This window comes from Pseudorca crassidens, chromosome 9 (genome assembly GCF_039906515.1).
Source record: "Pseudorca crassidens isolate mPseCra1 chromosome 9, mPseCra1.hap1, whole genome shotgun sequence".
In the NCBI taxonomy this organism is placed as follows: Eukaryota; Metazoa; Chordata; class Mammalia; order Artiodactyla; family Delphinidae; genus Pseudorca; species Pseudorca crassidens.
In genome coordinates this window covers 91354105-91365783 of record NC_090304.1, presented here as the reverse complement: position 1 = coordinate 91365783, position 11679 = coordinate 91354105, and the positions used below count along the sequence as shown (strand labels likewise).

The 11679-nt window shown below is 41.2% G+C and overlaps 1 protein-coding gene across 2 annotated transcripts in view; it reads left to right on the top strand.

Annotated features, from left to right (window-relative positions):
* The first annotated feature begins 2615 nt into the window (after positions 1–2615).
* Positions 2616–11679, top strand: part of ZW10 (zw10 kinetochore protein) — a 32362-nt gene continuing 23298 nt past the window's right edge. For both annotated transcript variants that reach the window (XM_067751081.1, XM_067751080.1), the window contains exons 1-5: positions 2616–2825; positions 5472–5606; positions 10223–10324; positions 10516–10593; positions 11065–11224. In XM_067751081.1, the coding sequence (XP_067607182.1) occupies positions 2721–2825; positions 5472–5606; positions 10223–10324; positions 10516–10593; positions 11065–11224 (580 nt within the window). In that variant the 5' untranslated portion in view covers positions 2616–2720. The remainder of the gene's footprint in view (positions 2826–5471; positions 5607–10222; positions 10325–10515; positions 10594–11064; positions 11225–11679) is intronic.

Genomic DNA, 11679 nt, shown 5'->3' with positions numbered 1-11679 from the left:
TGATTGGGTTTTTTTGTTTTTGTTGTTGAGTTGTATGAGCTCTTTGTGTACTTTGGAAATTAAGCCCTTGTTGGTTGCATTGTTTGCAAATACTTTCTCTGAGTCTGTAGGTTGTCTTTTCATTTTGTTTACGGTTTACTTTGCTGTGCAAGAACTTGTAAGTTTGATTAGGTCCCATTTGTTTCTTTTTGCTTTTATTTCTGCTGCCTTGGGAGACTGACCTAAGAAAATATTGCTATGATTTATGTCAGAGAATGTTTTGCCTATGTTCCCTTCTGTGAGTTTTATAGCATCATGTCTCATATTTAAGTCTTTAAGCCATTTTGAGTTTATTTTTTGTATGGTATGAGGGAGTGTTCTCACTGCATTGATTTACATGTGGCTGTCCAGCTTTCCCAATACCACTCGCTGAAGAGACTTTTTTTCTCCATTGTATATTCCTGCCTTCTTTGTAAAAGATTAGTTGACCGTATAGGTGAGTGGGTTTATTTCTAGGCTCTCTATTCTGTTCCATTGATCCATATGTCTCTTTCTGTGCCAGTACCATGTTGTTTTGATTACTGTAGCTTTGTAGTATTGTCTGAAGTCTGGGAGGGTTGGGCCTCCAGCTTTGTTCTTTTTCCTCAGGATTGCTTTGGCAATTCTGGGCCTTTTGTGGTTCCATATAAACTTTAGCATTATTTGTTCTAGTTCTGTGAAAAATTTTGTGGGTAATTGGATAGTGATCTCATTAAATCTGTAGATTGCTTTGGATAGTATGGCCATTTTAACAATATTAATTCTTCTAATCCAAGAGTTTTAATTTCTTTTTATTTACTCAAGTGTTCATTCATGCCTGCATGCATTGTCTGTCTGTGTGTAGCAATCCTACTCCATTCCCTATGCTCTTTTTTCTCCTTCCTAAGTCTGGCTCTCCCCTGTCTCTTCCTGGAAACTTGAGGGATAGTCCTTAGCTTATCCAGTGCTCAGGGAGAGGTGGAGCTTCTGCAGTTGTGTTTGTGGGTATTCATGGCTTAATTTCCTGGAGGAAGATTCCAGAACCTCAACCTGACACCTCCTTCCATTCTTAGTTCAGATTACTTATTACTGTGGAACCTCCCTGATTCAATCAGTGACTGGGTGCTCCTCCCCCAATATTTCCTCTGCCCTTTGTACCTCCTTAGAGGTGGATTAAGCTTCCAGGCCTGTTACTTGCACAGACTCCTTCCAAGGCCTGCACTTAATTTTGTATTTGTTATTTTATATTCTTTTCCTTAAAGAGTCCTCCGCCTCCTGGCAAGTGTATAAAATTTAGGCCCTACCACATCTGGATCAATCCCTCATCTACCTCAAAGATAGTAATGATCATATTTTCCTGAGATTATTTATTCACATATTTTGGATTCCCAGCCTAGCACAGTGTCCATCGTATAATAGTTGCTCAATAAATATGTGATACAAATTTTCAGGAATTTCATTTGCATGTCCTTCTTTCTCACTGGGCATTTATTATTAGTAGCATTTAGAATTCAAAGAGAGGCTGACAGGTCTACCAAACAGAAGTTTGGTTGGTTTTCTAGGGAGAGGCGATTCCCAAGATGTTATGGCTTCCCGTCTCAACCCCCTTTGCTCATGTCACAGGAAGCTGCCCCTGCGTCACTAGGATAAGCAGATTGTTCCACAGGCACTTAAAATTGACAGGAACCTTAGTGTCAGCATCTACTTGGGGGTCCACCGTCACAAGGTACCTTTAAAAAAATTTTAAAAAGCATTTTAATCAAGGCAGTACATGTTTATTGTAGAAAAATAGAAAAAAACAGGGAAAAGAAGAGAATAAATACCATAAATTCACCACTAAGAGAGTTAAATTGGTGTACTTCCTTTACCTCTACCTCTATATATGTATCTATATCTATCTATTTTTTAATACTGTACATAGTATATTGTGAAAATCTTTTAGTATGTAACGCATTTATATGCATATATGTATACATACATACATATATCTTATAGTATGTATGTAACACATTTAAATAATGAAACAATTTTTTTAAAGTTTTGATAAAATTGATTTGTAATCGCTGATAGAAAGTGCTAAGTATCATGTTCCAGTCCATACAGTACTAATGTTATTTATACCTAGGTAATATAAATAATATAAACTTATAATATATTTAATAGATGTTATATATGTATATATATATACTATATATAAAAGGAGTGCAATTATGAGCATACTTTTATTTATAATGAGGTGATTCCACTTCCTTGCACAACTGCAGAGGGCACCATTCACATAAACTCTGACGGCCACTGAGGCCCATGAGAATGAATATTTAACGAAAAAAGATCAAGATGGGCTCGTTAGGTCTTCAGGGTAGATAAATTTCACAGGTAAACGTTTTGAAGCTGAGAAAAATTCAGTTGTGACTGGTTATTAAATAAAAACATTTTTCTTCTAGTGAAAACCCGGCGGGGAAAGGCAAGCTATTTGAAAATGAGCAAGGAGAAAACGCGTCTCCGCACAGTTTGCCAACTACGGGACACCGTGAAGAGTCCACGCTAGGATAGCCGCGGTGCCTACTGGGAGTTGTAGTACGGGCCTCGCTTTTCGTGCGGAGGTCTGGGCCCCGCGAGACTCCGTTTCCCGGCAGGCCGCGCGCCAAGGCCTCCGGCGGGACTGGAGCTGCCGCGCTGGCTACAAGAGAGTGACTCTGCCCGGGTTGCTTCTTGTGGTAGCGATGGCCTCGTTCGTGACGGAAGTCCTGGCACACTCGGGGAGGCTGGAAAAGGAGGATCTGTGCACTCGGATCAGCCGCCTGACCCAGCGGGTGGAGGAGATTAAGGTGAAGCCGGGGCAGCTGGCGGCTGGCTATAAAGGGACGGAGGGAGGAGTAGAGCCATGGCAGCCAGAGTGGATGCCAGCGGTCAGGCGTGGAAGCCGAGTGGGAGGAATGAGGAGTGGGAGGGCTGGGAGGTGTGTGGGCCGAGGAGGGGGCTTAGAGGGAAGCCCAGACCGGGGTTGGGGACTGCGGAGGAAAGGAGGCGGGACAGTGGAGAGGAAGAGGCGGTGACTGGGGCAGCGTTGGGAGTGGGGTTAGGCTGGGGAGGGATTGGGGGGTCGAGGGCGAAGGCCGAGGAGACAAGCAGAGCAGGGGAAGTGGGACTGGAAGCACGAGGTTTCTAGGGAGGGAGAATAGGAGCGGGATAAAAATGAGGGCAGTCCCGCCCACCCCTCATCGGTGTGTGATTTCCTCCTCTGTCCGATTTGTGGATGAATATAATGGCTTTGGGAGGATTGTGCCGTTCTCCTCCATCCCTGAAATTTTTGTTATTAAAACCTATCGATATTTTATTAAACTCTCTTCTCCACCTCCAGGCCCTTGAGACTACGATGTTATAAAACACGTGAATAGCACTTCTTTGGACCCTGCTGTCTTGAGATTGATACAAAAACAAAAGGCACAAACCACACGCAGTTCCACTTTGTACTGCTATCTTTACCCTACATTTGTATTTGCCCACATCTTTGTTACTTTCATTTAAAAAGATGTGCACATATATATGGAGTCTAAAAAAAAAAATGGGTCTCACAAACTTAGGGGCAGGACAGGAATAGACACAGATGTAGAGAATGGACTTGAGGACGCGGGGAGGGGGAAGGGTTAGCTGGGACAAAGAGAGAGTGGCATGGACATATATACACTACCAAACGTAAAATCGATAGCTAGTGGGAAGCAGCCGAATAGCACAGGGAGATCAGCTCAGTGCTTTGTGACCACCTAGAGGGGTGGGATAGGGAGGGTGGGAGGGAAGGAGATGCAAGAGGGAAGAGATATGGGGACATATGTATATATATAACTGAGTCACTTTGTTATTGTAAAGCAATTATACTACAATAAAGATGTTAAAAAAATAAAATAAAAATAAAAAGATATGTACCGTGTAGGTCTGGATTTAAGGAAGCCATTTTGGCACTGTACCATAAAGGCACAAAAATATTTTCATTTTACCAAAATGATTTCCTAAATGTTAAGTATTCATGTCACTGGCATCTCTTCTGTAATATGGCTTCAGAATTTTTCATCACTTTTTTATTTTTATTTTTTCGGTACGCGGGCCTCTCACTGTTGTGGCCTCTCCCGTTGCGGAGCACAGGCTCGGAACGCGCAGGCCCAGCGGCCATGGCTCACGGGCCCAGCCACTCCGCGGCATGTGGGATCTTCCCGGACCGGGACACGAACCCGTGTCCCCTGCATCGGCAGGCGGACTCTCAACCACTGCGCCACCAGGGAAGCCCCATCACTTTTTATATGATGGAAAGAGGGCAGGCTATTAAGCTACTTTAACATGGCACTCAAGGCTCCTCCCTGTTCTGGACCTAACTTTCCTTTCACTAGTTTATTTTCCCTGACTTGAATCTTCAGACAGTTGAGAATTACTTTTTATACTCCAAACAGGCCCACTTTTTTCCTAGTTCCCAGATTTTACTTATGTTGCCTTTTCTCCATCTTTAACCTATTAGTATTTCTACTCATTTTTCAAGTTCCATCTCAAATATAGTTCTCTGCATGAAAAATATCCCCATTTTCCCTCAGGCAGAGGTGCTCTGTTTCCCAGTTGTGCTCCTGGAGGACATTAACTCTGTTGCTATATTACATTTCTCTATTCTGTATTCTGAATACTTAAGTGCATACTGTCTTTCCTACCTAAAAGGAATTTATTTGTGTGCAAGCATAATTTATTCCTGTGTCTTTCAAAGCATTGACTAATTCAGTGCAAAGTATTCAATAATTTGTTTGCATTAAAGGAGATAATGGAACTCAAATCAGTTTAGGGTTTTAAGGGACTTCCCTGGCGGTCCAGTGGTTGAGACTTCGCCTTCCAATGCAGAGGGTGCGGGTTCAATCCCTGCTTGGGGAGCCAAGATCCCACATGCCTCGCAGCCAAAAAACCAAAATATAAAACAGAAGGAGTATTGTAACAAATTCAATAAAGACTTTAAAATGGTCCATATCAAAAAAAAATCTTAAAAGAAAATTTAGGGTTTTAAGATTAGGCCTTACAATTTTATAAGCAAGAGAATAGAAATTCATAAATCCCTTGAGGTATACAGATTATGGGTTTAATTTATCCATTTACTTTTTTTTCTATTAGGTGTGATTAAAATTAGTGGCTATAGTCTGAGCTGATAATAGTTCAAAATGAGAATTTTTGTCTCTTCGTTTCTCTTTTTCAGTGTTTGTACAACTCTTGGGCACTGTTGGCATTTGGTGATCATTGCCTTCTTGCACCCTAGTCGTGTTATGGGACTCTTAATGGTGGGAGAAATGTGTTTTTTGAGGAAACCCGTTGGCTTGGAGGGAAAGTGAATGGGTGTGGGTAACTGGCAAGAAGGCCCTAACTTGGAAGATACCTAATAGAAGATGAGCTATGTATTTTAACAGAGTTCCCTACTCATCTCATTGTAATTTTTCCATCCTATATAATAGGGCGAGGTATGCAGTATGATCAGCAAGAAGTACAGTGAATTCCTGCCTAGCATGCAAAGTGCACAGGACCTGGTTACCCAAGTGGATAAGCTATCTGATGACATTGACCTGCTGAAATCCAGGATAGAGAGTGAGGTAAGAATAGTTTGTTATATAGGGTAGGTTTGTAGGGAGGCAGTTCAACTTCCTGATTTCTAAGACAATTCAGTTTTATACAACTTTTAAAGACCTCGCTTTCCTTATTGGTAAATGGAAGTTGAATTAGATGATTTTAGGGTAACGTCCGGTTTTAAAATACAAATATTTTCCAAAACTATACTTTAAACAATTTCTTTTTTATGGTAAAAAAACATTTTAAGCTATAATAATAATGTCTTGCATTTTAATAGCACTTTATAAATTAAAAAATAATCTCAGGATTTTATTGTCTTCATAATAAAACAAAAACAGATGAAGCATAGAAGTGTATAATTTGGCCTTTTCCCTTATCTCCTACTTTAAAATGCTTATCTCTCTTAATGGCCAGCATTCTCTTATATCTGCAGCTGGCCTCAGCATATTAAAGCTTCAGCACAATCTTTTCTTCCGGCCTTCTTCTGGAAAATTGGCTCAGATCGCCAATCAAAACCACTCTACTTCCTGTCAAAAAGCCACTTTCCCTGGACATGCAGAAAATCCCTGCCCGTCTTGTACTGTGTCACTTTGTGGGGCTAGTGCTTGCTATACTTCATATGGAAAGTCTGGCAGGTTTTAAGAATGTTCATCACGTTTGCCAGAGCGCTGTCATCGCAAAGAAGTAAGCCTGTCTGGAAACAGGAATATCCATTTTATAATTTAAAAAATATTTTTCACATATATTATCTCACCAGGATTTTTCCCTTGCTGTTTCCTTTTAGGAAAAAAAAAGCAGTTGAAAAAAATCAAGCTGATATTAGAGATTTAAATAAAGTAGGTGTCTTGTACTTCAATTTCTAAATTATCAGTCAGGGTGCATTGATATCCAAAATCAGGATGTTGAGATATTCTCAAGGTCCTAAAGGAAAGACACCAAGTCTCTTCTCTATGTGATAGTTACCAAAGAAGGAAAGAGAACAGATGTATTTTTAAAAATTCTCTATAAAAACTTATCACAAGTGGGGAAACCACTAGCTACCTAGAAAATCTATTTAACAGTGAGTTTACCAGTCATTCTGGTTAGAGGTTTGAATAAAAATAATTCCATTACTCTACAACTCTGGCACAGTTCAAATAGTATTTTCGAAGTGTATTGTCAGTCAAATGAGTCAACAGTGCAATCTTAGACTGTGCTGTTAGAAATGAAGTGTCTGGAACCAGAGAGTAATGGGCTCTTTGTACGTTTTGCTGGGCAGATTATGGCTGGTGAAATTTATTCAGTTCTGGTTGTTACGTTTTGAAAGTGACTGGTCTCGATGAGAGGGTCCAGGCCTGAACACTGTACCATCTGAAGAACAATGACGAAACTCAGGGTGTTTAGCTTCAATGAAAAACACTTCCAATATTTGCAGCCCAGTATTTTCATATGGGAGAAAGATTCAAATTTATGGCTAGAGAAGGGGAATTAGATTCAATAGGTGGACATTATAAAGGTGTTTATTGAGTTTATATATATATTTGTTTATATATATATTTGATATATTTATTGAGCATCTGCAAGGTGCCAGATACTGTGGTAGTTGGTGAACTAGACAGTGTTTTATTTCAAAATGTGAATCTTATGCCTGTTATAGATGAATAAAATAGTGTGATATACACTAAAATTGGAATAATCCAGTTAAAGAGAGCAGGTATAGCTAAGGATGGCTTTCTGTAGGAAGTAGTGTCCAAACCAGAATCTGAAGTGGCAGGTAATTAAGCAAAAGATGAAGGAGGAATGTTTAGGCAGGCATAGGGGACAGCATGGTAGAGGCATGGAGGTAGTGGAGAGGTGTCACTTTTGGAGAGCTGCAAGTATTCCATATGACAGATATTTAGAGAGTATGGCGGGAGGAGACATGAGATGAGATTAAAAAGGTAAGCAAGGACTGTGTGTATCAGTTTAAGTAGTAAGGACGTTATCTTGATTGCCCTGTGGAAGCCATGGAAGAGTTTAAGCAGGAGAGTGATGTCAGATTTGAGTTTTAGGAATCCCATTCTGCTTGCAGTCTGAAGAAAGGACTTGAGGGAAAAGAGACTGGGAAATGAGAAGGCACTTAAAGCATTAGGAGGCAGTTAAAGTAATCGGGCAAGACAGGATGCAACGTGCTCCATCGTCAATGGCAGTGGGGGTGGAGAAAAGTGGACGAATCCTAGGGACTTTGAAAAGCTATAGGATCTCTGGGAGTTGTTGATATGGGGGGTGAAAGACTATGGAGTCAAAGATAACTGGGGAACTAGGTCATTGATGTGTCATTCACTGAAACAATCTAGAGGAGGAGTAGGTTTTTGTTGAGTTTAAATATGGGGTGCCTGTGGGGTATACAAATGGAGCTGCACAGTTGGATTGTATGAAGATGGAGGCTAGACTGTTGTAAAGAAAGATGGGGGCCGGGCGGGAACTTGAAATGCAGTGGCTTAAACAAGATACATATTTTTCAATCGTAGTGTCTAGGCTAGCAGGCTGATTCTACAACCCAGGGCCTGGCTACTGTAGTGTAGTCAGTGTCAAGAACTGTGAAGGACAGTTTATTACTCACAGCGGTAGCCAGAGGATGAACGTTTTTGCACAGTGCTGCAAGCCCCAGTTTCTACAGGGCGGTGTGCAGTGGACTGTATGGATGGAAGAGAATTTCTGTGCTTAGGGAACCTGAACCTTTTCTAACGGGTAGTGAGCATGCTGGCTTTTTGCTACGGAGGAAAACGCCATCTCTATTTTTCAAGCTGTTTACTACACAAACATTTTTGAAAAGGTAGTCCAGAACAAAAGACAGTCAATTGCTTCACTTGCAAGATAGTGCAGAAATGTGAGAGACTCCTAAAGAATTGTCTTCCAAGGGTCTGTAGGCAGCGGAATTGGCAACACCTGGTGGCTTGTTAGATGTGGAGGATCTCAGGCCCCATCACAGACCTACTGAATCAGAATCTGCACTTTAATAAGATTCACCAAGCAATATGTATGTATGTATGTTATAGTTTGAGAAACACTGCTCTAGGATTTTGTTGTTTGCATGGTTGATGTTGGTCTCTCCCCATGTCCAGTTATAGCTGCAGGTTAAGGTCAAATAGAGGGAATAGAGGAGACACATCTGTTTTCTTAAGACTTGGAAATGGTACACATCACTTCTGCTTATATTGCATTGATGGGATCTTAGACACGTGGTCACACCTGACTGTGCAGGGCACTAGTACCTATAGTCTAGCTGCGTAGCCTTGCGCTGTTACTGTGGGAGAGTGGGAGAATGGATTTTAGAGGATAGTTTGCATGTCACGCCATCCATATACATATTTGGATGTTAGGAAAATGGTGTGGTCATGAGGTAGCTGCACTTAGAAGTTGAAGCTATGGGAATGAATGAGATTGCCCAGAGAGAGCGTGGAGAGGAGGGCTTTTCAGTACAGGCACAGCTGGTATTTGGGGCCGGATGTTCTTTGCTGTGGGGGCCTATCCGGTACCCTGGAAGGTGTTCAGTACTAACCCTGGCCTCTACTCACTAGGTGCTAGTAGAGCGCCCTCGATCGTGGCACGCCAGATGTCTCTAGACATTGCCAAACGACCCTGGATCAGGGTGGGGTAAAAAAAACGTTTATTTTTTGAGAACTGTTGGTTCAGAGTAATGAGAGGGCCAGGGAGAAAGGAATATCAGCGTGTGTGAAGTGATCAGAGGGGAAATTTCTCTCCCAAAAGAAGATGAAAAGGAATGGCCAAAGAAGCAGGAGGAAAATGAGTAGATATGGGTGTCATAGAACTAAGGGAAGGTGAGTAGCAGTGTACTGATGCAAGGTAATACTGGTGACATAGGCTTTGGATTTAGCAGCAAGGATTTGCTTGGTATTTTGGCACCAACTGCTTTGGAACAGCTTTGGTGGAATGGCGGGGGTAGAAGCCAGATCACGTGAGTTATAGAGTGAATGAGAGGTGAGAAAGTAAAGACAGCGAGTATGGATCACTCTTGCAAGAAGCTTGTTTGTGAGAGGGAGGAGAGAAATCAAGTAGCTACCGAGAAATAGGGTGGTTGCTAAGGTGGAGGATACTTCTTCATAGAGTTGGGGGAGATTTTAAATCATATTTAAATCTGATGGGAGGAGCCACTCTCTAATAGGTATTCACATAATTGGAATGGAGCATGACTTAGGGAGAAGTAAAAGATAGAGAAGAGAGGAAATAATTGATAGTGCAAAGTCCCTGAAAAGGTGGGACAGAATGGGAGGCGGATTCTCACTCAATGTAGAGAAATCTTTCTATTAGTTAGAACTATTCAGCTGAAGAATGAATTATCACTTGGCAGTGGGGATACCAGTAATCCAGGTGGATGAGTTCTTTGATGAAAGATAACTGCTTAAACTAAGAATACATGGTGACACGAGGATATTATGTTGATGGGAACGGGTATTCCTGCATAGGATAAGCGTTTGGGCTAAGTGGATCACTTAAAGTCTCTTCCTACTACATTCTGTGATTTTTATTCCAGTCTTAACCAGCATTTAAATTTCATCATGAATTATATTCACCTAATAAAGCTTATTGATTACAGTAAAAGTTTCATTTCTCAAGTATAGTATAGCTTAAAAGTACTTGTCTTTGGTGTGTGACTTAGGTCCGCCGGGATCTTCACGTATCAACTGCTGAATTTACAGACTTGAAGCAACAGTTGGAAAGAGACTCGGTAGTCCTAAGTTTACTTAGACAGCTACACGAGGTCAGTATACTCAAATCAAACTTTAGTGTTTTGGTGGTGAGAAAGTTATTTTTTTTTTTCCAATTGTCTTATCATTCAATGGGTATCCCCTATGTGGTATTTTTTCATAGTTTAAAAATAAACAAGCAGACAGACTTGAAATAGTAGGATGTATAAAATAAAATACCTGATAACTATACTTATCTTTTCAGTTTTCTACTGCTGTTGAGGAATATAATTGTGCATTGGCAGAGAAGAAGTATGTTACTGCTGCTCAGCGTCTAGAAGAGGTATTAAACACTTTCTCTAAAGCATGAGCAATTAGTACTATTCTTTTTTTAAAAAATTAATTAATTTATTTATTGGCTGTATTGGGTCTTTGTTGCTGCGCGCGGGCTTTCTCTAGTTGTGGCGAGTGGGGCCTACTTTTCATTGCAGTGGCTTCCCTCGCTGTGGAGCACGGGCTCTAGGTGCGCGGGTTTCAGTAGTTGTGGCACGCGGGCTCTAGAGCACAGGCTCAGTAGTTGTAGCGCACGGGCTTAGTTGCTCCACTGCATGTGGCATCTTCCCGGACCAGGGCTCGAACCCATGTACCCTGCATTGGCAGGTGGATTCTTAACCACTGTACCACCAGAGAAGTCCAGTACTATTCTTGTTTTAAGTAAATTTTGTGTTGCATGTATTCCTTATCATTATACAAATATATTCTAATTGCCTAGAGTCCAGATGAAATGTTAACAATGATTCCATTTCACTACCAGGCACAGATATGCTTGAAGTTATTAAAATCCAGAAAATGCTTTGATTTAAAAATACTGAAATCTCTCAGCATGGAGCTTACAATACAGAAACAGAACATACTTTATCACCTTGGAGAAGAGTGGCAGAAGCTGATTGTATGGAAGTTCCCACCATCAAAAGGTGCTGCTGACCTCAGGTGGACTGCTTTGCTTAATCTGCCTGAACCAGTTTGGCCTCTGAATATATTCCAAATATTTTATGTTGGGAGAGAGGAAGGTTTCATTTATTAATCTCCCAATTCTATATTGAGTTCTCATGTTAAGCAGAATGCTTGTTAGGACCAAAATGCTTGTTACTTCCCGTGCATTTCTCTTTCTGTCCCTTTCACTGGGAAGGAGCAGAGAGGAGAGAAGATGATTGGGAGGGGTCCAGGTGGCGCGGCTGTGGTAGAGGAGGTGGTAGCACATTAAGACCACACAGTTTCCACTGCATCGTAAGATGTGCCCGTTCCCAAAGCTCTAATCCCAACAGTTTATCTTTTCTAGAAAGCTTAAAGAAGCTGTTCAACCATTCTTTCTCTCTTGCTAAGGAAAGGGATAGGAGTTTGGCCCAGTTTTTTTCAGTCGTTGGAGAAA